This window comes from Fusarium subglutinans (assembly GCF_013396075.1).
Source record: "Fusarium subglutinans strain NRRL 66333 chromosome Unknown NRRL66333_c0000123, whole genome shotgun sequence".
Classification (NCBI taxonomy): domain Eukaryota; kingdom Fungi; phylum Ascomycota; class Sordariomycetes; order Hypocreales; family Nectriaceae; genus Fusarium; species Fusarium subglutinans.
In genome coordinates this window covers 1-23,450 of record NW_023502186.1, presented here as the reverse complement: position 1 = coordinate 23,450, position 23,450 = coordinate 1, and the positions used below count along the sequence as shown (strand labels likewise).

The 23,450-nt window shown below is 46.4% G+C and overlaps 11 protein-coding genes across 11 annotated transcripts; 5 read left to right on the top strand and 6 right to left on the bottom strand.

Annotated features, from left to right (window-relative positions):
* Positions 1-736: 736 nt before the first annotated feature.
* Positions 737-1,048, top strand: FSUBG_8720 (uncharacterized protein; the record flags this gene model as incomplete). The annotated part of the gene is made up of 1 exon (XM_036687156.1): positions 737-1,048. One exon carries the CDS (start codon positions 737-739, stop codon positions 1,046-1,048), a length of 312 nt encoding a protein of 103 aa, XP_036535752.1.
* Positions 1,049-2,040: 992 nt separating this feature from the next.
* FSUBG_8719 (thioredoxin) lies at positions 2,041-2,465 on the top strand (the record flags this gene model as incomplete). The annotated part of the gene is made up of 3 exons (XM_036687154.1): positions 2,041-2,063; positions 2,115-2,219; positions 2,276-2,465. The coding sequence occupies 3 exons, from the start codon at positions 2,041-2,043 to the stop codon at positions 2,463-2,465; spliced, it is 318 nt and encodes a 105-aa protein (XP_036535751.1).
* Positions 2,466-3,722: 1,257 nt separating this feature from the next.
* FSUBG_8718 (pisatin demethylase) lies at positions 3,723-5,381 on the bottom strand (the record flags this gene model as incomplete). Its single annotated transcript, XM_036687153.1, has 4 exons — positions 3,723-3,842; positions 3,892-4,212; positions 4,262-4,495; positions 4,545-5,381. 4 exons carry the CDS (start codon positions 5,379-5,381, stop codon positions 3,723-3,725), a joined length of 1,512 nt encoding a protein of 503 aa, XP_036535750.1.
* A 707-nt stretch (positions 5,382-6,088) lies between these two features.
* FSUBG_8717 (Opine oxidase subunit B) lies at positions 6,089-7,222 on the top strand (the record flags this gene model as incomplete). The annotated part of the gene is made up of 1 exon (XM_036687152.1): positions 6,089-7,222. The coding sequence occupies one exon, from the start codon at positions 6,089-6,091 to the stop codon at positions 7,220-7,222; it is 1,134 nt and encodes a 377-aa protein (XP_036535749.1).
* A 902-nt stretch (positions 7,223-8,124) lies between these two features.
* Positions 8,125-9,296, top strand: FSUBG_8716 (kinase-like domain protein; the record flags this gene model as incomplete). The annotated part of the gene is made up of 2 exons (XM_036687151.1): positions 8,125-8,141; positions 8,180-9,296. The coding sequence occupies 2 exons, from the start codon at positions 8,125-8,127 to the stop codon at positions 9,294-9,296; spliced, it is 1,134 nt and encodes a 377-aa protein (XP_036535748.1).
* Positions 9,297-9,600: 304 nt separating this feature from the next.
* Positions 9,601-10,716, bottom strand: FSUBG_8715 (beta-1 4-mannosyl-glyco 4-beta-n-acetylglucosaminyltransferase; the record flags this gene model as incomplete). Its single annotated transcript, XM_036687150.1, has 1 exon — positions 9,601-10,716. One exon carries the CDS (start codon positions 10,714-10,716, stop codon positions 9,601-9,603), a length of 1,116 nt encoding a protein of 371 aa, XP_036535747.1.
* Positions 10,717-11,847: 1,131 nt separating this feature from the next.
* On the bottom strand, positions 11,848-13,973 carry FSUBG_8714 (5-methylthioadenosine s-adenosylhomocysteine deaminase; the record flags this gene model as incomplete). Its single annotated transcript, XM_036687149.1, has 4 exons — positions 11,848-12,265; positions 12,341-13,068; positions 13,130-13,398; positions 13,622-13,973. The coding sequence occupies 4 exons, from the start codon at positions 13,971-13,973 to the stop codon at positions 11,848-11,850; spliced, it is 1,767 nt and encodes a 588-aa protein (XP_036535746.1).
* A 2,131-nt stretch (positions 13,974-16,104) lies between these two features.
* On the top strand, positions 16,105-17,136 carry FSUBG_8713 (uncharacterized protein; the record flags this gene model as incomplete). Its single annotated transcript, XM_036687148.1, has 1 exon — positions 16,105-17,136. The coding sequence occupies one exon, from the start codon at positions 16,105-16,107 to the stop codon at positions 17,134-17,136; it is 1,032 nt and encodes a 343-aa protein (XP_036535745.1).
* Positions 17,137-17,442: 306 nt separating this feature from the next.
* FSUBG_8712 (bzip transcription factor) lies at positions 17,443-18,536 on the bottom strand (the record flags this gene model as incomplete). Its single annotated transcript, XM_036687147.1, has 2 exons — positions 17,443-17,793; positions 17,844-18,536. The coding sequence occupies 2 exons, from the start codon at positions 18,534-18,536 to the stop codon at positions 17,443-17,445; spliced, it is 1,044 nt and encodes a 347-aa protein (XP_036535744.1).
* A 1,158-nt stretch (positions 18,537-19,694) lies between these two features.
* FSUBG_8711 (double substrate-specificity short chain dehydrogenase reductase 2) lies at positions 19,695-20,828 on the bottom strand (the record flags this gene model as incomplete). The annotated part of the gene is made up of 2 exons (XM_036687146.1): positions 19,695-20,636; positions 20,682-20,828. The coding sequence occupies 2 exons, from the start codon at positions 20,826-20,828 to the stop codon at positions 19,695-19,697; spliced, it is 1,089 nt and encodes a 362-aa protein (XP_036535743.1).
* A 402-nt stretch (positions 20,829-21,230) lies between these two features.
* Positions 21,231-22,090, bottom strand: FSUBG_8710 (uncharacterized protein; the record flags this gene model as incomplete). Its single annotated transcript, XM_036687145.1, has 2 exons — positions 21,231-21,900; positions 21,951-22,090. The coding sequence occupies 2 exons, from the start codon at positions 22,088-22,090 to the stop codon at positions 21,231-21,233; spliced, it is 810 nt and encodes a 269-aa protein (XP_036535742.1).
* Positions 22,091-23,450: the final 1,360 nt, after the last annotated feature.

Sequence of the window (23,450 nt, the reverse complement as noted above, 5' to 3'; positions counted from 1 at the left end):
TCTCAACTGAGACGATGTAGGCTTTCCTTGAAGGCATGAGTCCGGTTGGATCGCGTCCTTTAATCACAGCAAGCGAGTACACATGCCCATAAGTGGTAGAGACCTGTAGCGCGAGTCATGACCCCTGGGGATCTTATTCGGATTATCGGCCAACTCCCCAAGAGAGAACCCACGTAATCGGTCACATATCACTATATGTAAAAGCTTATTTTGACCGCTAGTATTTAACTTTGAGAGTTATATGGGGCACTCTACGAATAGGCGAGGCCAAAGTTTTCGGCAGTTGTATAACGTAGTTCAACCCCTGATTCGCCAAGGAACTAAAGGCCGATTTACCGACGACAAACCAGTAAATTTATGTGTGACTATAGGCAACTGAGTCTTGGCGATGTTTCTTGGCATCACTGTGAGAAGTTGGAGGATCAGGAGTGTCTCGTATTCTTGTCATGAGATTCTGGAGTCCTGGCAAGCCGGAGTAGTTACGCCTGTTGAGAGTACTGGAGACCATGAGACCGTTGATCTTTCGAGTTAAGGCACGGAGTATAGGGATTATGGAGCTGTAAATTTGGGTATAAATATCTGTCAAGGTCTCGCCAAGTTAAGTGTCATCACTCACAACTCTCAACATCACAATCAATAAGCCACCGCCTTGAAACCCTACAAACAAGGTACATAGCCAGTCCCCAGAGCCGTCAACAAAGTCCAACTCTCTCAGAAAGCAATCTTCTCCATCAAAATGAAGGTTTCGATCCTCGGTCTCCTCGCCCTCTCAGCATTCGCTTCCGCGTGCGCCAGCTACGAAAGCTGCCACTGCTACGACAGCAACGGCATTCCCAACAACGGCGCCACCAAGACCGTCTGCGATCACTTCAAGGGCGGAACGGAACCCAACACTCGAGAGTACGGTGCCAACACCCAGTATACGGAGTGCAACGTCAAGACTTTTGGCGGTGGTGCTTCAAGCTTTGATAACTGTGACTGGAGACGTAGATGCCAGAGTGCTGGTGCTACTGGTGCGGACTCTTCTTGCCGAAGCAAGTTTCCTTAGATGTGTTGTGAGAGAGGGGAGCTTAAATCGTTACAATGTTATTGGGACAAGCTCGGCCGACTGTAAGCGGGTTCTCTTGTTTCTCATTAGTCAACCACAGACACGAAATCGTATATGCTTCCAAGAATTTCTTTGATCAATAGTCAAAATCATGGTAGAACATTCTGTCAGCCTGATATTTTTGCCTGAGTTGAAATAAGGTGACATACCAAAGCTTTTTGTGAGTCGAATGAGATGATGCTTTGGGTATGAGACACAGCATGCGCAGTGATAAGATAAGAGCTTAGCATTACAGAGCTGGTACTGCATATCAACTCAGCCGCATATGTCTAGGGGTTTAGTCAAAAGTCCGAACCCCAGATAAGAACTCGCCTGACGTAGATTGTGAATTATACGACCTACTAGTCTGACCTTACACGGAAGATAGCCAAGTCAATTGACACCTATTCAAACTGGCAATGGGAATCACTCTCATATGGATTGAATTTGCCGACCAAATGAACACTAGCTTAAGAAATTCTCACTAATAAATAGCTGACTGATCACCAACTCGACTCCGTAGGGCCCACGCTAAGATCGTTAGATAGAATTTCCGCCACAAGCTGATCAGCTGCAAATAGCTCCAAATTAAGACGTCATAGCTAAATGCCTCAACAATTCAATCAATCGCCATGACAATTGGTCTCTCTAGCAATTCAGCTCCCGTAAAATGCGGAGAACTCGCTGATGTTGCTCAGCAAATCTGACCACGAAAGGACGCCACAATAACCAGAACAGGAAAATGATTCGTCTAGTTTTGGAAAATGTCTCTGAATCCAAGGCAACGGAGACACGGAATATGCACGACGATGCAAGCCCCGATCAGCCAATCAGACTATGACGCGTCCTGACGTGAGGGGAACATGGCGTAGTATATAACGCCTCTAACCCTCCAGGTTCTCAGACCCTTAAAGCTCCCATATACAGAGACCAACATCGAATACCATCTCAAAATGACAGTCCACGAAGTCAAGAAGTTGGTAGCATAATCTCTCCATGTCAGGACGTCGAACTAAATAGCGCACAGCCTCGCCGAGTTCAGGGATGCCCTTGAAAAGAACACAGTCGTCCTCGCAGACTTCTGGGCCCCATGGTGCGGGCCATGCCGATTCATCAGCCCTGTTGTAGAAAAGTGAGTCCCGCCATCGCCATCGTGCATAAATGAAACTTAACTTACTCCTTAAACAGGATGTCAGAAGCAACTGACTCCATCTACTTTATCAAGGTCAACGTCGATGAGGCTGAGGATGTGTCTCAAGAGTATGGCATCCGAGCGATGCCTACCTTTATCGTCTTCAAGGATGGCGAAAAGGCTGACGAGGTTGTGGGAGCAGACCCCTCCAAGCTAGAGAGGATTGTTCAAGAGTACAAGAGCTAGATATCCACTGGGAATATTACCTCTCTGGTCCTGGACAGGGGCAGGTTTATGCCTAGACTTTTGTAGTTGTCCATCTGTGGATAGTGCAGAGCTTGAACCCTGTGACATAGAGGTCTTGTGCTTCACAAATCATGGTTCCACATTCATTTCAACCTTTGTGAAAGTCATTGTAACCTCTCAGGATCCAGTAACATCCAATGCCGAGAACTCTGGTGATTTTGCGGCCCCTTATACTATCGTATTGAGCACTCAAAGCAGCCAGTCAGTATCTGCCGAGGTGTTACAGATATAAGTGCAACTGGCTCTGTATGAATTGTGGTATACCATGACGCGTCCCTCAAGACAAGGTTTCACAAATCGCCGGCTTCAAGCTATATAACCTCCTTCAATACATCTTCTCAAATCCCACGAAGCTGATTCAGACAAGCTGTTCAAAGATTCCTGTTATTAAAAGTCTTGTTGGTTATTATTTGGATCAGGATGGTCGTGCATGAGATTCACTCGTGAGTACAACACTCCTTTCTCCCCCACGAACCCCCCATTCACTGACATGACTCTGGCGAGGAAGAGTTCAAAGAAGCTCTCGAAAACCGCTCAGTGGTCTTTGTTGAGTTTTTGGCTACCTGGGGCAGCCCCTGCCATGTGATCAGACCCATAGTCGACAGGTAAGATGCCCCCCTTCATTGGAGTTCGCTCTTATTTACACGCTGCAACAGATTCTCAAGCACAGACGACAACGAACATGTGTTCTTTTGCTCGGTAGATGTAGACAATCTGTCCGAAGTCTCTCAAGATCAGGGCATTCGAACAATGCCGACATTTGTAGTTTTCGAGGATGGGGTCAAGAAGCATGAGCTTGTCGGAGCGAATCCTAAGGCTATTCATGCGATGCTGCAAAAGTTTGTCAAGATGGATTCAGAGACTTGAGTAGCTTCGTCCAAGGGGCAAGGACTTGGAGAAGAGAAGTGGCTTTAGAATTCCTTCCGCTGGATTGTAGTAAGCTTAACTACTCACCTGTTATCAGAACTGCAGAGTCGTTGATCGTTGTGAAAATGAGGGCATGTCTAACAAATTTCAAAATTGAAATAGCTTGCACTTGTTTGTTGACTTTGTACAATAGTATTGCGCTCTCCTTGTCATGGTGTAGGGTCAAATTTCAGTTGATGATTGGTGAAGTGTGCCAATATAAACTACAAGTACAAATCTTCTGGAGTAAGATAGCGATGATGTACATAGTTTGCGATCCCAAAGTTGCCTCTATTCATGATCTGTTTCTGTAACCCTCAGTAGCAGACTTTGGTCATGGAACACCATATAGCTTTCCGACTTCATCGCCACTTCAGGCTCAACGAGCTGAAAATCAAAAACCCTAAGAAGCTAGAAACTGGTCAGTAAAATCAACTACACCAATTATTCGAGTAGATACCTCAAAAATAACCTTGTTCAGCTCCATAAACGCAATAGGCTTTCCAGCGCACATCCACCGCCCATAACCAAACACAATCTCAACATCCCGCTTCATCTGAGCACTCGTCTCTTTATCGACTTCAAGATATCTCTCTGGCCTGAAGACTTGAGGATCAGGTCCGAAGAGTGCTTCCGATCGTAGGAGAGAAGATGTATTGACACCAATTGATGTACCAGGTGGAAAATACTTTCCGTGCATGGTTTCTCCGCTAGCAGGGACGTCTTTGAAGAACATGCCTGTTGTAACTGGACGGATTCGGATACCTTCGTAAATTACTGCCTTTGAGCCAATGTTAGCATATTTACATGGAGTTAAACGGGGAACCTACCTGGAGATAAGGTAATTGGCGAGACTCAATGTCTGTGATTGGATTCGAAGCTCGACCTTCAGAGACCGCCTCCGTGATATCTTGTCGAAGGCGCTGATATATGTGAGGCGAGGAGACAATGTAGAGAAGAATAACCCGTATCACGGTGGCGGTAGTTTCTGATCCCGCCAAAAACATGAAACAAGATTCAGTCTGACACTCCTCCAGTCGCAAACCATGTCTCTTGAACGAGCCCTTTTGCCAAGTTAGCATATGATTTCCGTACACCGAAAGGATAACCCACCAGCATGTCATGCTGCTCATCCGCTCCGGGAGCATATCGATCGCGAACAGCTGTATTCGCGACTTTCATCAACTGGCCAATCCCCTTTGTATCATTCTCAGTCGGTCCAAATAGCTTCAGAAACGTAGGCGAAAAGACCAAGTTTCTCAGCCATGGAATATCTGTTGCGAGCGTCATGACCATCAGATGCTCATTGAGCGCCTTGACTATCCCGTGGAAATGAGAGTCGGCCTCGAGATAGCCGAATTCTTTACCAAGAGACAGATTCGATATGACATCGAGTGTAAAAAGGCGTGTCACTCTGGCTCCCTCCATTGGACGATAATCTCCTTGTCTAGAGATGTATTTCTCCTTGATTAGCTGAATCAAACTGCCGACCTGCCTGTTGACTACGGCTTCGAGATTGGGAGCGTCGCGTCCGCTGTAAGCGGGAGATAGCTTGGCTTTGAGGTGATCGTGTTGGACTGGGTCTGTTATCTGCATCATGGGGTCGTGATAAGGATTGAATTTGGCGCCGAGATACCAGTTTCCTTTGGTGTATGTATTCTTAGTACTTGAGACTCTTCGGACCAAGTCTGGGTCATCGACCAAGACCTCATTTGGACCGACTCTGACAATGGGTCCGTAGCGTCGATTGAGGTTGACCAAGTGATTATGCTGTGCTCCGGTGATGGTGATGTATGCTAACCAAAGATATGAAAATTTACCAAAGAAAGGACCTGGTATATGTCGAAGACGATACCAAGAGAAAAGAGAAGAGAGAATGAACCAAGCAAAGAGGGCGACGACGAAATATGGAAGCCAAGCAAGGCCCCTTTCAAAGAGTGGTGAAGCCATGATGATACAAACGATCTAAACAACAGTAAAAACAAACAGGAGCTCGGGAATATATAACGAAATATCATCTTATCATATTTTAATTTTGCTATCCGGGCATATGGAATGGCTGTCTTGGCTATCGCAGCTGAAAAAGAACAAGACATGATTGATAAATTTACGACCACTGTGTAACCCCAATCATAGACATGCAGAATGATTACGTGGGTTTCCTTGGTTTAAAGGCCTCAAACAAGTCACGAGACATGTGAGATGATATCAATGTCTTGGAATAAGGAGATTTCCAGATTAGGCGTTTGTTTGTCTTTTATAATTGGTGGATGATGTTGAGGGTTGCTTAAAGTGCATCGTCGGGTTACGTAACTTGGACGATGCCGCACAGAACCGCTCTAGCCGCTGTCCCCTACATTACATTTATACTGTTCAACAGAGGATTAGACAGCGACTAGATCAACCAATCAGAATAGCTCGGATGGACCTTGAGATCTATCACAAAGCAACGCACGTCATCAGACGTTTCAACAACTCAATAACGATCCCTTCCTCTTCAAGAAGGTTGCTTTACATAACCGAGTTATTTCCATAATTTATGCAACATTATCATCCTACAGCCGAAGCACATCATATCTTCACTTCGGGCTCAAGAAGAACGTCCGGCAAAGGCGGGGTTGATACGACGTCGGGATATGGAGACATATAAACTCAACATGTCTGACGGTCATTATGAGTCTCAGAATGAGGACAAGAAGCTTGCAGTGTCCAATATGAGCGTCGCAAACTCCAATGTTGTCGTCGTTGGTGGCGGTATCGTCGGTGCCTCCATCGCTTGGCATCTCTCCTCCGAGACAAACGTGACCGTCATCGCGGAAGATATCGGAGGAGTAGCTACCCCCAACTCCTTCGCTTGGCTTAACGCTGCTTCATCAGATAAGAAGTTCTACTACGACTTTAGGCTCAGGTCTCTTGAGCATTGGAGAGAAATTGAGAAGACTGTTGACAACTTGCCGATTCGCTGGGGAGGTACAACGAGCTGGGATAAATCTCCTGAAGAACTTGAGGAGGAGCAAAAGAACCTTACTGCCTGGGGATATGATGTTATTCGAGTTGACAAGACGGAGTTATCGAAGCGGGAACCTCATATTGAAGAGGCGAAGCTGCCGGAATGGGGTCTTGGCTACGATCAGGAGGGAGCTTTGGAAGCTGAGAAGGCGGCTGAGTTACTGATCAACCTCGCAAAAGACAACGGCGCAAAAGTCCTCGAGACCAAAGTCACAGGCTTCACCAAAACCGATGGCCATATTAGCGGTGTAACTCTCTCATCCGGCGAAACCATCCCTGCAGACCATGTCGTCGTAGCCGCAGGGTTAGGAAGCGTCCCCCTCCTGGCATCACAAAATATCCCCCTCCCCCTCAAAAGCACAGCCGGTCTCCTCGTCAACACAAAGCCCACCCCTAAGAAGCTAATCAACGGGGTAATAAACGCTCCCGAACTACACATCCGCCAAACCCTCGAAGGCGCACTGCTTTTCGGTTCAAGCTACGCTGGAGGTGACCTAGGCGACGATCCAGAAAAGACCGCACGTGAACTTTTCGCCAAACTTCAAAGCTCAGTTGTCGGCGGAGACGAGCTTGAGTTCAGTCACTACACTATCGGACATCGAGTTTTGCCGGACGATGGACTGCCGATTCTTGGAGAGACGGGAGTAGATGGACTTAGTGTTGCTGTGATGCATTCTGGCGTTACGAATGGAGCCATTGTGGGCAAGTTGTTGAGCAGGCAGATCCTCATCGGGGAGACGGATCCTATACTGGAAAATTTCCGACTAGATCGTTTTGCATGAATGTTTTGTTAGTTAAAGTCCTCTCGCATAATGGATGGAGGCAATGCTCAGGAGAAAGTAGAGTTAGTTTCCATACTGTACTGGCTTTATCACGATCTGTTGCTTTCAGTGCTAAGGAACCGCTTACTGGGTAAAAATAGCCGGGGCCCCCAGCGTGTAAGAAGACTTCTGATATTAATCCGAGGTATTTAAAATACTTAGTCTAAGATCCTCTGATTCTACACTAAATTATATTAAATTTATCTAAATCTACGTAAGGCTTTTTATCACCTAGGATAGACATTCCCTTAGGTGCTACGCTACAGGGAGAATAAAAGTGCATCTCTTCCTAAAAATGTATCTCCATTTGTAATATCACTCCGCTGTTGTCTCGGTTCGTCCTCTACTTCACAGTCCTGAGGCGAGTTCATTCAATATCAGAGGTTCTCTTGCCCTCTCAAGCCAGTGAATCCGTTTGACGTATTGCCTTCCTTCTGTGATCCATCAGGATCTTTCCAGCTCTGCAAAAAAGAGAAGGCTCCTGACATTAAATTAAGGTGCGAAGAATACTTAGTCTGAAATCCTTAAGATCTATACTAGATTTATTAAAATTTATTAAATTTATTTTAATTTCTTTCAATATAACTAAGGTTTTTTATTACTTAGGATGGAGGTCCTAAGTTTGTTACATCCCACTGCCAGCATCGTGGCTTCTAATGGCAAAGATTGCTCCTTCTCATCAAAGCAGCACGACTAACAATCTCGGGTACCTACCTCAACTTCTTGTTTTGGTCGAAGTCTTCTCCATCATCATCTTCTTCATCATCAGAACCGCGATCGATAATTCTTCTTGGTCATTCATCACTACCATCCACTACTTGCTTAAAAATACCTAGCTGTTACGTGCTTCAAACATTTCCGCCATGGCTCAACAGTCTACGTAAGTTATCTAACCGACCGAAAGCTTCCTGCTGACAGACCCTCTCCATCAAGAGCCGACAGTTATGTCCACGCATACCTTAATCTCTCTCAAATAACCCTCGATGTTGTAGAAAGACTTGACGAGCGAATCCCATCCGGAAAAACAACCATGACCGTCGATATCATGGATGCCTTTCCTAGCACCAAATCCTTTGTGAAGCTCGTTCAGTTCGAGAACAACCAGGGAATCGCCGAAACAGCAGTGCTCAAGCTTTATGACCGGACTTGCCCTGGGCGCATTCGTAAATTCATAGACCCTTCGATGTCAGCGGAACAGGCATTTCTGAGATTTGTGCGGACTGGGGAAATGCGCGAACTTGTCCCAGAAATGGAGATCACCTGGAAAAACACCCTCAATACACAGGGAGCGGTTGATTACTTCGAATACGAGCCTCAGCAGGCAGTAAAGTATTTTACCATGTCCAAATTCGAAGCTCATGTCTGGTACGAATTCTACCATCGCCACAAAACTGAGTTAAGGGCGTACAAGCAGCTCAATAGTATGCAAGGCAGAGAGATACCGCGTCTTTACGCAAATGTGCGAATTCCATTATCCGTTGTGCACCCAGGTACAGGGAAGGCAACCCCGGATGAGGAAGAATTCCTATGCGTTCCTGGCCTTCTTCTACAATACTCCGCTTGCAACAAACTCAACGACCTTAAATTACCCTGGCAGAACCCTACTGCATCCGAGCAGGCGTACCGCGACTGGTCGGCCCTAACTGAACGAGCCGTCAATGCCATGGATCAGATCAACGAGTTCGGCGTTGTTCTCAAAAACTATAGCAACAATGTTATGTTCAAGAACGCGAATGGCGTCCTAGAGCCATATATCATCGATTTCGCTCAGGCGGCGTTGAAAGAGGACTTGGTCGACTATTTGATCAGGGAAAGGAACATGGAGGCTACAGACTTTCCCCCTCGGCAGAGGGAAATCATGTATTGGAATAGGGCCAGGGATTACGGTAACCCTGCATCGGTTGATCAAGCCTTCAGTGACCATGACGGTTTGCACATACCATGCCAGCTTCCTGATTATGAGGCGAGAATCAAGGAAATCAGGCAGCAGGGACAGAGCGGGAAGTCCCAAAGCAGCCAGACTCAAGGCGACTGAGAGGACGAGGCTGAGTTTCGAGAACAGATGGAAGCATGTGTTAACTTGAGGTGCTTGAAGCACTTGCCTGACCCGCCTTGTAGTCACAGTACGTAGCCGTGTTTTTATCAATAAAGTCTCAGGGAGCAAGAAAACATCCGATCTTGACATAACGTGTTAAGGTAAGCTTGTAAAAAGATATCCTAAACTTGCACCAAGTTATCTAAGTCTTTTTATCATTTAGGATCAAGGGTCTGAGTTTTCTTTCCTCCCTTTGTAATGGTATTGCGGACAATTATTATTTGCCGAATAAAGTATTATCTCTTTATTTTCCATTGTAGTCTACAAAGCCTGCTGACGGCCCATCCCGACTAATCATGTAACCGAACCGATTTGGCTTCTTTAGCACCAGTGGAGGCATGTCCTGATTATTCTCAATCCTTATAAACTGATCCTGTTCCCTACCCCAGAGATCCTTGCCTTCTCTCACAGCAGCTGCGATCTTATCTTTGTCTCTGTACTCTTCACGATTCATCCATCGATGAGAAAAGCTCGCCATCTTGTTGAGAAACTGGTCTATCGTCGGGAAACAGCTACTGCAATGCCAACCGGAATTACTCAGCACGCCCCTCTCGAGGAAGCGAAATGGACGGAAACGTCCATCTCCATTGCGAAGATTGGTGGGCTTGAGGGTTCGGTGTCCTTGGTATAAGGTTGCTTGAGGGTGCTGCCACTCTGGACCGGTGTGGAGAAATTGGAATGAGTAGTAGTAGAATTTGGAGGAGAGTGTCAGGCGGCGGGGGAAATTGCAGTATCGGAGGAGGAGGAGGGTTTGTGGTCGGGGTATTTCATCGACGTCGGCTACGATGAGAACGTCTCTTTTGTTGGATGCTCTTGGTTCGTCGAGACTGAGCATGACTTGGTCGAAGGGGGCATCTCGCTGTAGGTCTTCGTAGTCCCAGGCACGATGCGGGTCGAAGGTTGATGGGAAAGTTAGTTCGTGATAGATAATTTTGTCGTGATAGCGACGGAATCTGTCCCAGTTCTCTTTGAGGATAAGGGGTTTCGAATTGGCTTGGAATGTTTTCGCTGACTCGACGATGATAAAGTAGTCGACGTAGTCGTATAATACATCGAGGCGTATTTCGAGAAAATCCAGTTCGTCGTTTATCATGAGCATATCGTAGACTTTGCGCTCGCTGGGGGGGCTCGTGGGCACAAAAGCTGAGTAGCCGTGGACGGAACAGAGATCATGAGCAGCCCTGGAGGCGTAGAGCTCTGAAGCCTTCTGGCCATGATCGGAGGCTGGGCTTAGAGGGTTTATCGACTGTAGCGACTCTGTAAATTCTGTATCAGAGCTAGGAAGAGGTCGGAACGTCCACCAGAGCAAGGGGCAAATGCCAACAACCAGAAAAGCTCTCAACACAGCTTTCAGTGCCATATTGACCAGATCACGAGAGATTGAGAGCGAAATGTGCCCAAGAGAGATTGTCTCTGACATGCTCCTTTGCTGTTACCGAATCTGACCAAGGACTGTTGGTCGCACACGGAAGTCGGCGTTCACGGTTAAATGTGATATTCTGCAGCCAACAACATCTGATTACTGTGATACGAGCAGGACATTGTTGACTTGAGGAAGTTCTGATTGGTTGGTCAAAGGTGAAACAGTGTAGCACGTAGAGGGAACTTTTGTGCATCCTTTATAATGATCAACCAACTGCACAGCCACGGTATTTCTTTTACTAATGGATTGCTGGTCCATGCATGCTAGGGAGACAAGTAGACTGTTGACTCTGAGGGATAAAACGATCTCGGTACATCGTCATAGGCTTGGGGAAGTTCTTTGGCAATGGATTCTGGTAGTCATTCTTTATTATGGTCTCAAGTTCCCTCGCTCCCTTTAGGCGTGGCTCGATCTGCATACAGCGGCCGTTGACGAGCCCTGCAGTAAGAATGTGGGCAGATACAAGGTCGTATGACAGATGATCGGCCGGGCATATTTCTTCTTGGCCAGCGGGAGCTAAATAAGTGCCGATCCTAACCACAGAACGAATCGGGGCTTTTTCTACGAGTGAGCATCAATGCAACAGCACCACTTATAACAAGAGTAACGGCTACCAAGATTAGGTTACCAGTGCGCTCCAGTAAAGAATACAGGCAGACAGTCAAGTGAGGCCCGGGTGCCGGTCTTCAAACGCTATGTCCGGTCAGGCAAAAGGACACAGGAATGTCTGACAAATGTAGTTTATGGCATGTCCAATCGCGGGTGTAGGACCTTTTGTTATGCATAATCCTGGAGTGAGCCGGTTATAGGTCTATTAGCAGGGATCTCAGCCCTGTCGCCGTTCAGCTTACCTGCGACCCGTACGGATGTAACTCTTCGTAGGCATGCTGGACGACGGGGTTGCTGAGCGGTGATCCCTTTGGAACATGTTCTTTGAATTTGGGACGAATTCAAAAACGTCAATTCGGAGAGTGCGAGGTCTGTTTTGCCTAGAAATGATTATGTTTGGTTCTTGAAGTCCGTGAAGTTGTGAGTCCTCCTCATCTTTCCACCAAGTGAGCTTGGTATTCAAATTGATAGCCCCGTACCGAGGCTGGCATCCGGTGCAGAGAGTGTGTTCATCTTGGTGGCCGTTGCACCATTGGCGATGGAAGTTGCTATGCTTCTGAGCATGCTAGCTGCCGTTGGTGTGGCAATAACTGCAAGTCTCGATGTATTGGTGATGGGCAGACTTGTGAGCAGTGGTGTCTTTAGGTCGTTCCACACAACTTGGTCTTGACGCTCATTTGCACATATGCCTGAGTGGTGGAGATATGACAGTATCAACACTCCTTTAACATGACAGATACTCAACAGCAGGCTAGCTAGCATCACATTCGCTTTATTGAAGCTATTGTCCCATATCTCACCACATTGCGCTTTTGTCCTCACATTCGAATTGTAATCACCTTCTTCCAATGGGTCAGAAGTAAGCATTCTAAAGTGTCTACAGGACAGATGCAACTGCAATTAAATACTATAACACTATACCTGACCTGGATGAATGATACCACAAACTAACCCCTTGGGAATGCTGGTGTTGCATGACTCTCGCTTCTGCCTGATATCCCTCTGACTCTGATCAAGCTCTTTCAAGACCTGACCAAGTCCAATGTCCTTTCCATCCTTCGCAACAAGAAGCATCTTTCCATCCCACTTCTTGAAGCGACCGTTTACCAAAACAGCCTCAATATCGCGAGCCTCACTGTACGTCACGATCGCAGAGACTGGCTCCTCCCTGGCCGACGCACCAAATGCCAACGATTGATCTTTGGAGAATATCAGAATATCGGCCCTTTTGCCAACAGCAATAGACCCAATCTCATTTTCCATACCAACAGCCCTCGCGGCTTCAATAGTTGCTTTGTTGAAAACATCATGACTTGTTTGATCAAATTTATCAATCTTTTCGCCTTTTTCTTTATATTCAAGGGTCTTTTGTAGGCGAGAGAAAAGAAGCGCAGTTCGAGCTGCTTGCATAAGAGAAGAGGATGTGAGGCAGTGACAATCTGCGCCCAAGGCTGTGATGAGTCCTGGTTCGAATAGGAGATGCCAGCCCATTGAACCTTGAGCTTCTGTAGCTGGTGTGCAAGCTAGTGGGACGCGGTGTTTCTTGAGAATGTTGAAGTCCTCGTCATCCATGTAGTTGCCATGCGAGATGACAATAGTGTAGTCGTCTTCTGGGCCGGGGAACAGAGAGAACTTCTCAAGAGCCTTTGGTACAGAGGGTCCTACTTTGTCAGGGTCTCTCTACATGGTTGGTCATATTTGGCTTACCGAAGTTACCACTGTGCGATGTGATAACCCTTACGCCAGCTTTGAGCGCTCGACGGAATAGCTTTTCGACTTCCTGCTGCGGCATATGATACCCATCAAATGAAACACCAACATAGACACAACCGTTCCCAAAAGGGCCTCTCTGGGCTAAATTCTCGACATGCTTGATGAATGGCTCAGATATGGACATGGCATTTGGGACACATGATTCGCTGTCCCATTTCTGGAGATTCAGAAACGTTTCTCCGTATGCGAATACTCCTCGGATACCAGAGTCGGAAAATGCAGATATAGCGGACTCAGCTACTTGATGTTAGATTTGATTGAATACTGAGAGGCCAATAGACATGCCGTGTTCGGGAGATTTGCAGCCGTGGCAATGATCGAGGACGAATGTCGTTCCGGCATCGATGGCTTCAAGACAACCTGCCAATTGGCCCCAGTAAATATCTTGAGGGGTGTAATTGAAAGACTGGAGGAGATCTAAAAAGTCAGCTACCTCTTTGGCAATTAGACATGTACTGACCGTCTGAAAAGTAATCCAACCAGCAATTATCCGTTCCGTAACCCTTGAGCTGCGTTTGCCAAAGGTGATGATGTGTATTGATGAACCCAGGGCTGATGATCTTGTTGGTGCAGTCGACAACTTCAGCATGAGGTGGAGGATTGACAGATGTTCCGATTTTCTTGATAACACCGTCTACTATCAGAATATCGGTGTTTTCAACGACTTGGATGGAATCGTGCTCGTCATGTTGAAGGACTAAGCCATTCTGCAAAAGAATTATCGTACTCTGTGTAGTCTGCGTCGAGTGTCTCTTATTATGTCTTGATGGCTGTAGTTGTTTCCAAAGCTGTGAAAGAAGTGATTGAGACATGTTGATTTATGATTGAGCCTACAGAATAGCTAGTTCCTTTCCACCAATTCACCCCTTTCCTTTTATATCCAGCACAACCACTTAATTACACTCCTCATTTTCGCTACGGATCAAGCTGTAGCTGTAAAGATCATAGCCAACCTGGCAGTTCAAAGACTGATTATCACCAAACCGTATCTAGGGTTGCATTAGTCTTGGCAAAGCGTCGGAACACCATGTGGAGGAATATTACGAGGTTATCTGTAAGCAGATTCAGATCTCGAAACGAGAGGTGTGCTGCCGAGTTCGTATTAGTCCAGCTAAGTCGGGGCCTCGGTGCTCTGTACTGGCGAAAGGCCGAGAATAAACACGAGTGCCGATATATTTTTGTATGGTTTATCGGGACTTGGTGTCAGCGAGTGCCGACTTCTCTCCACATTGCTTCCCCAGATTTCATGTCGATCAAGAAGATCCTGATCAACTGTGGATCTAATCCCGAAGCATGTCGCGTGCATCCTGACTTAGCAGTGAGAAACAGGAGGTTTGTAATTAATGACTGATATTCTGTTGATTCGGGATGTGGGGGTTTAAGTGCTTAGGATCGGGTAGCTCTGACGTCGGATGCCGAGAAAGAGGCCGTCGAGGTTGGTAAGCCCCTTCTACTTACAGATATTAATGTCAACATAAGCCATAAAGGCCTTTGTTCCTCTTATTGTTGAAATGCCAATATCGTGATCTTGAGAGATCGCTGGACTCTCGTTATGTGTAGTTGCGACTTGTGGCTGAGAGCTTGAATCAACAGGGAGGACTTGGCTGGACTCTCACTGTCCACTATCCCGCGATCCACTTCCACTGCTCTCGTCTGTAATTGCCCCAGACGATAACAACCATCCAACAGTCACTGGAATCATAAATACAAGATCCCAGCTACGAAGAATTTATGAATACTGCGGAGTCTCGTAAGCAAATCATCTGCACAACGCATAGGATCAGGCAAATGCAATCAGATAAGTCTGTTCAATTGAGTTTCTTCCCGTTGCATCCGCTGCACTATAACTACCACGCAATACAACTCTGATCCCGCAATTCTATAACCGCGCCATAGAAGAGTTGCCCCGAAAGGTAAAATACATCATCTCCTTACAGTGATAGCATTTAGTCAATCACATGACGCGAAAGAACGATAATGTGTTCGTGGGCGTGGATCATCTACAGAGCATAGGGAAGCTCGAAATCCAGGCCTGATGACACCAAGAATGCTGGTCTCAGGATCTCCTGGATACATATTAAATTTCTCGGATGCATAATATCTTTGCTACCTATGCATACCCATCTACCATTTAAGAAAGCCGGCAAATGCCTATTAGTCTTCTAGGCATGCCCATATCCACTTTTCGTCCCACGTCAACCGTAAGGGACCTACTAGAGTTAATTGCAGGATTATGCAGACCTGTATCTACTGACCTGACGACGAAGCTGCTTGGATTGTTCAGCAGAGCTTATGGAAACTTCGACATCCCTAACAATCAGTAATGATTAAATTTAAAATCACAAATATTTGCTCTACTGCCCAGTACAGGCAAGGCATCTAGGTACCTATAATTGTGTCACTGATTCATGGTTGTACAAGATATAAGTGGGTCTGTCTCACAGACTGCCACTGCCACTGCCTCGAGCGAACTCGCTCTTAATCCTGTCCAAAACTTCCTCACTCTTATTGCCATCGCACTACAGCATCCCATCTACATCATCAGAAATACCACTAGCGATGGATCGCTTCCCCAACGAGGTCCTGAGCCATATCTTCAGCTACCTTCTTACTGAAAAAGAAAAGCATCGTCTGCACGATGACACGATCGAACACGCCTTGGACGTTCGCCTCGTCTGTCACCGATGGAATGATGTAGCAACCGAACAGCTCTTCCGGACAGTCACGCTCTAGCAGAGTGAACACACGATTAAAAATGACTTTGGCTCCTGGCATCAACTTTTAGAAACAGACTATATCAGAACTGCTGTGCGACACGTCGCTATCGAGACCGCACCAATCGACCGTGAAGGAGGCTCTCACAGGATTTCATTTTATCCAGATTCTTGGTTCAGGGGTGGCCATTGGCCTGAATTCGACTCCGCTGTAAGCCGCATCTGCGATATGCCAAACCTCGATTGTCTCGAAGTGCGTTTCTCGCCCTTTTGCCATGATGAAATGCTCCCAGGAACTTGGTATGAGCCTTCATCTATACGCATGAAGACTCTTGGAGTCATTTCCAAGACATTGAGGGATCGCGAGTCCCGTCCCGACGCAAGCATTATCCGTGAGTTGGTACTGAACTACCTTGAGGATATGCCGTTACTCAAGGATCTCAAAGACAATCTGTTACACAACATCGACAAGCTACACATTCGCGTGGTCTATTATAACGGTGAAATCGAGAAATCTGAATTTGCCTCATATCTCTCAAGTACCCTCTTGCCTTCGGTTTCTGAGCACCTGGTCGAGCTCACGATCGCCGGCCTCTGTTGGGGTTCTATCCCCGCTGAGTTTAATGGTCAAGGTCTGTCATTCCCATGCTTGGAGAGCTTGACGCTGGAGCAATACATCATTCTTCGACAAGATCAGTTTGACTGGATTCTTGAACAACGTACTCTTATCAATTTGAACCTTTACAGCTGCAAGATCGTGACGCACTGTCTTGTGCAACAGCCCGATTTCGAAGACTGGGATGTTAACCTCGATGGGTGGAAGAAACTACCAGACGTCTCCACCAACATGGACGAGGCAAACTATAGTCACATGAGTCATCCACATCTGGAACCGCTTGAACCTGGCTGGTACATGAATGATCTCCGATGGTCAGACATGTTTGATCGTATCCGCCAAAATCTACCACTCCTAGAAAACTTCAATTTCAGATGTTCCAGCTGGCAAAATTATTTCGAAGGCCTTCCACTTCCCCATAACGACGATCTACATAATCGGTACTACACGTTTGACAACGGAAGTTGGGGGTGGGTGTTGTACATGCCTGCCGATGAGTGTCCGCGGTCGACAGAAAGGAACTATTTCGAAATTAAAAACATGCCAGGAACACCAGTGGGTTTATACGAGCGTACTGAGCCAGCTGATCGACTTGCATTGGAAACACTGATGGAAGCGACACGCAAGCGATGTGGTGAAAAGTAGTGTGCTCTTGAGGGAAGATCAGCCATAAGGCAAAATGGTCAGGGGAGGCAAAAAGGTTTAAGACATTCACCGTTGGTGGAAAAATGGCCAACACACAACTCTTCTGAGTTGAAATGGGCTTGGCTCAGTGTTATTGTCAGATACTAGAGGTCCTACATTTTCCTGCCCCTTGGGGCGTGGAACAATGGGGAATTGTGATTCATTTTTATGTACGGAGTAGACTATGGTATCTCTTACAAAACAACAATTACCCTTCCTAAATGCTCTCATCTTTCCAACACACAGGCCAAGAAACATTGACAAGACTCAAGGATGCACCAGTGAAACCAAACGAGGAAAAGCCTCCAACCAAGGTGGCCCTAGCTCCCAATTATTGAGATCACATGCAATGGCCTCAAACTCGGGGCTTACGCAGACATGGCCACCTTGAACAGCCATCAAAGGACATCCAGGCGGCCATTTCAGTTGAAGAGACTCAAGGTATATCTTGACGGAATGCCTTGACTTGATACGTGGATTCGTACAGAGGAAATCTCGCAAGTCGGGCCAAGGGATGTAATCGATGCTCACAGGATGAGGATATGTATTCTGAACCTCGGTAGGAAGCAGCCACGGCGGAACATCCTTGAGAGTCATAGGATCAGGATGTAAGCGCCACTACACGAAGGATTAGTATGCAGGAGACAATGAGGAAAAGATGAACTCACTCTCATGAGACGATAGGCAAAGAAATACACCCCGAACAAAGTCTCCACACTAGCCATCTCAAAACCCTTGAGAAACGAGGTCAGAAAACATGTGACTGCATTATCCCCGTAAGAGTGAAGCGTCATGTTGGGCAGCTCAGGGTTCCTCGGCAGGGACCTAGCGTGGAGCGGATCCTTGGGAAAAGCAGCATGGGTCTCGTAGAGGATGGCGAAACTCCGATACTCGAGACAATCGGCCTGCGAGTGGTGCTGCACTCCGCATCGGCAATCGACGTGCGACGGCGTGGGGAATAAACTAGACACTACCTCCGGGACCTCGGCAGGCGGGATGTCGTGGTGGTCCGCCGCAACAGCACATGGAGCACCCGCCGGCGCAGCTCGTCGCCCTGCGGGGAAGTCCGGGGTGTCAATGCTCGTGTCCATCTCATAAGCCTCGCCAGGGGGTTTCTGCGAAGATCTCTGCTGCAGAGCCACGAGATCAGCGCTCAACTGCGGGAGCGTCCGGAGCTGGGCGGAAACGGTGTCGAGGTTCTTTCTGATCTGTGCAATGTCTGCTTCCATGCGCTCCATACGCTGCTTGTGCTCCTGTCGGTTCTCCCTGTGCTTGACGCGATCTGCCAGTCGCTTCTGGCTCATCTGAGCCTCTGTGCGCACCCGTCGCTTGGACGAGCCGCTGGGTGGAGACGCGGACATGAGAGATGAGTGTGAGGTGGCTGAAATAGGGAGGTGGTCAAAAAGCTATATAGTCTGGCTGTCAATATTCGAAAGGGGATATCCACTGTTTTGAACGAGGGTTTCTGGCGATGGCTTTGAGTGAAGGAAAAGCTCAACCGTGAAGAAAAGAAAAAAAGGGGAGACGCGTCCGACGTCGACCAGTTAAATAGACTTGAAACGTGGTTACGAATAGGTGACCCCCGTGTCGTTCGTTGACTTGGCACTGAAGGCGAGAGTGTCAGGGTTGACACTAGGAGGGAGGTAAGGTAAGGTAAGGTAACTACCTATGTCAGGTGTACATTACATACACGCACGTGTAGAGAGTAGAAGAGCGTTGAATTTCTCTGCCTTTGGGTGTGCGAGTTTGGCTGCGATGGGGGGCGAAACGCGGGGTAAAGCGCCGAGATGAGCACCGGATTATTCCCTGTTGAGTCCTAGCGGCGCAGGGGTTTGCCAGGTCTGTTGGGGAGGAATTGTGGGCGTGATTGGCTGGACGTTGTGTATGATTATCAGGAACTTGATCTTGACAGTTGACGGGTGGTTTAAGCATAGATTGGGTTTATCGGGTATCTGAGCTGGCCTGGGTTATATGTATGTTTTGTCGCTTTGGGGAATTTAACCGGCCAAAAGGGAGTGATCGTTGGATGGAGAGGGTGAGGGGCTAACCCAACAAAGTAGAGATGATCTTGCATACCCTGGAGCTGCATGAGACTCCCAGAGAACTCTTGCTCTATTGAAGGGTGAGGCATGTGATGACAGTCTACAGTGAGTTCTTGTATTCATTTACCCAAAGCAACAACAATAGCACGAAAGAGAAATGACCTGTTCTAGTTTTCTACCCAGATTTGAGTATTAGATTTAGGCTGATCAAAATGAGACACAAAAGCCTGCCAAACACCACTTATAAATTCAAAAAGACTACACTAAGTTTGGACCTAAACGCGTAGCTTGAGACTACACCCAGTTGTAAACTCGATCTCTCAGCCCTTATTTGTCAGCGGGGGCTAATCTGCCTTCTGCCCATAAATAGCCATACTACCTCAAGATTAGTAGGATTAAAATCCAAGAAATCACTGGAATAATCGATAAGTCCTTCAAACCTCAATTGACCGAAGAAATGGTAGACTCCCAAAATATCTACCACGAAAACTTCTGTCCAGTTACCTCCTCAGAGAAATTCCACAGTTTCTTAGCCTCACTGCTAGAAACAGCCAGAGGCTTCGCTCCAGTACTGATCTGACAATCAGCGAGATACGCTCCGTAATTCTCACTCCCTTCATAAGTCTCTCCAACACCATTCGCAAGCTTCGGATCCAACGCAGCAACAAGACTAGTCGAAGCCCCAGCGTCCACCGACTTGCGAGTATAGAACCCCATCGAGCCCAGCTTCTCAGCAGCCTCCAACGTCTCTTTGGGAAAATCTCTCCCTAATTCAGTCGTCATGATGACGCCAGGGTGAGCAGCAAGAGTAAGGATGCCGTGCTTTTCGAAAAGACGCTTATTAGCCTCGATGCCGAAAAGGACGTTGGCGACTTTGCTGCGATTATACCCATCGAGGGGAACATAGGCAGCTTCTTCGCTGTTTTCATATCCCCAGAGTTTAAGTAGCTCGTAGTTTGGCTGCTCCTCCTGGGGAAGGTCTTTGTTCTTTTTGTCAAAATTCATGTCGCTCCAGCGCATATTTGATCCCATGGGAGAGGCAGAAGTGACATTGACGATACGAACAGAACCCTTTGGTTTGTTTTCGGTAGCTTTGATGAGCTTGGGCATTAGGAGGCAGCCGAGGAGCCAGTGACCGATATGGTTGGTTGCGAGATGCATTTCAATGCCATCCTTGGTTAGAGTACGCTCTTGAACAGCCATGACGCCAGCGCTGTTAATGATAAAATCAATAGCAGGAATGTCAGACCAAGAAAGGACTTCTTTGCCTGCGTTGCGGACGGATTCCTGACTAGAGAGGTCGACCTCCAAGAATCGGTAGTCGACATCTGGGAACTTGGCCTTGAGTTCATCGATGCTCTCCTTTGCCTTGGAAGGACTGCGGCCGGCGAGGATGACATGGGCCGGAGACTGAGTGGACTTGAAATGGTGAGCATGTGAGTTGATCTAGGACGGGGGACTTACAAAGCCCTGCGCGGTTGCAAAGCCAATACCTCCACGGTTGACTCCAGTGATGAGGACTGTTTTGCCACGGATACTGTTAGAAAAGGCTTTGGCAACTTCGATGGCTTCGGTGTTAGCTCCAAAGTCTGTGTGTGTGGTTGATGCCATGATGATAGATGAGAAGGTGTCTAGTAATTAAAGGAATAATCTAAGTATACTGCGGATGTGTAAAGATGGATGAAGTCTGTACTATCCCAGAGCGACAATCCTCTCTACTTATACTCAAAGAACCCTCGGTTGAAAGTCTGGATATTCGCAAAAAATTGAAGCCTTGTTCTCAAATCATCCAATACAAGACTTGCTACCCGATTCGGTAACCATTTAGATGTCAATTGGAGACCTTGGCGCCACTGTAGCCTGGCCTGAGCCAATGAGAGACTTGCTACCATATCTGGTTAGAAGGTCCTCACCATATCTCAGAAACCTCATCGGCTGATTGTCTTCCCCAGTGAAACTTGAACGGAGTTAACGGCGGGTTTCTTTCATACGACCTTTAACTCCATGAAGTGATTACTCGTCTACCAAGCGGACTAGGTCCCATAACTTCCGACTTGGTTCGTCATGGATAGCATCCATCCACGGAAACCTCGCTAAACATTCCTTGACCTGTACCCAAGTCATGATGCCAAGTAATGAAGCTTGCTCTCGAACTGTCTCAACAAACCACCCACGACCATCCCTAGCTGGAACTGAAATTCCTCCCAAGATAAGAAGCCAGAACTTGAACTCATCCTCACTCTCGTTCGAGTTGGAATCCATGGCTTCCTCCACAAGAGTCTTGATAAGTCCCGGCCGAGCCATGCGATCCTGCTTATTGTTAAAGTAGATCGACATCATAAATAGGGATAACCCGATATGGTAAGTAGACTGAGTATCCTGCCTGAGCCTAGCTTCGTTAATTGTACGAAATTCTAGCAGTCGATAGCAGACGGATACTAAGACTTCTTGAAATTCAAGGAGATCGAGAGGCTTCTCATCCTGGTGTTTGTTGAGCAGTCTGCACAACCCCATGGCGTCGGATAATGCTTCTTGTAGAATTGGGTCAAGTCTGCTGTGGTATGCAGCCGAGTCTTGCTGTAAAGTGAATCCCTTGTGTGCCAAATTGAGTTTTATGTGACATATATGATCTCGATGAAACAACGGGCGTCCGTCTTGTTGCATGGCGAAGAGAATATCAGTCCTGTATACATCAGCAACTTGCCATATAAAGCTGACGAAACATCAAGTCACCGACACATCTTGACAGCAACGACAGCATCTTCGATATTCTCCAGCCCACCACGAAGGTCCACTATCTTCTTTAAACCCGCCATATGCGTCTCAGCAACCGCGTAATGTTCTGCTGCCTGTTCTTGATTGATAAGAGCCATGATGATCGACATGGTATGATCCGATAGCGCTTCTTGGCTATTCAATCTGACCTTGAGCTGATCGAGAGTCTGAGATATACAGCTCAGCGAGTTGGTGCAGTTGTAGCCTGTGCCTCGATATATCTCGTTTGACGCTTGGATGAGAGCCAGGGAGCAATCGTAAGCTTTGGATCGTTAGCTAGTGTAGTGTTTGTAGGGCGTATTACTTGCATGCTTTATCGTTGAACATGATCTCGAGCCATTTGACTTTGTCCTTCTCAATAGAAAAGCCCAGCTGAACTGGGTAGACGTGTCCGACTGTCACGTTGAAGACTAGATTGTCAGCACAACGCGCCAATCTCAATGGGCATCAACTCACAGTCGTCTATCGCTTTACCAGTGACTTTTGTTACCGGCACAGGAAACGGGAAGCTGAAGAATTGAGTGGCGAGCGGCCGGGGAATTCTTTCCATTGGCCGATACTGAACAACCTGGTTTGTCCGCGATAGTCGATGAAACGTTTTAAAAGGAGAATATTAACGATAAATCATCGCTGCTTTATAGTTAGGAGCTTAGGCTTGCCTTAGGCGTAGCTCAGGGGTGCTTAGCTTTGGCTTTAATAACCTACCTAAGCATCCCGGAGTACTCTTATAACCTAGGTATAGGTATTTATAATTATTACCTTCTATCTCTAGTTAACTGTATTTAGCTAATAGCCCCTAGCTATAGTCTAAGAGCCTAGAGAAGATTATATTATTTAGCTAGTAGGACTGATGTATTTCTTATAAAGTCTGCCTAGATAATGCGTAATAATTATAGCCTTCCTAAATAGCAGGTTATAGTTATTCCAGTGTGACGGTTTAGCTAGGGTTATTTATAGTATTAGCTAAAATATTACTTTAAATAGCTTAGTTTAATACATTTTAAAAAATAAATTATTTTATAGTATTAAGGTTAATATAAAGCGTAATAATTATAGCCTTCCTAAATAGCAGGTTATAGTTATTCCAGTGTGACGGTTTGGGTTTTAAACAGGGAAACTAGTCTATACTAGGTTTATGTTTACAGATTGCGTAGAGCGTTATACTAAGTATATTAGTTTTAAGTTATATTTCTTAATAGTTAATAGTATAAGTAAGGCTTATTAAAGTAAAGAAGTATTATTAATAGCTATTAAGCTAAGTTCTATTTACTACTAAATAAATATATATATATACTTAGGTAATATAGTAAATTAGTAAGGTTATTATTAAATTAGTAGTAATCTAGTTAGATTAGTACTAATTATATTAAATTAGTTATAATTATAGAGTCTTAGTGCTAATTATTATTAGCAGGTAGTGTATTAATTAGCGAAAAATGTAAGGTATACGTAACGGAA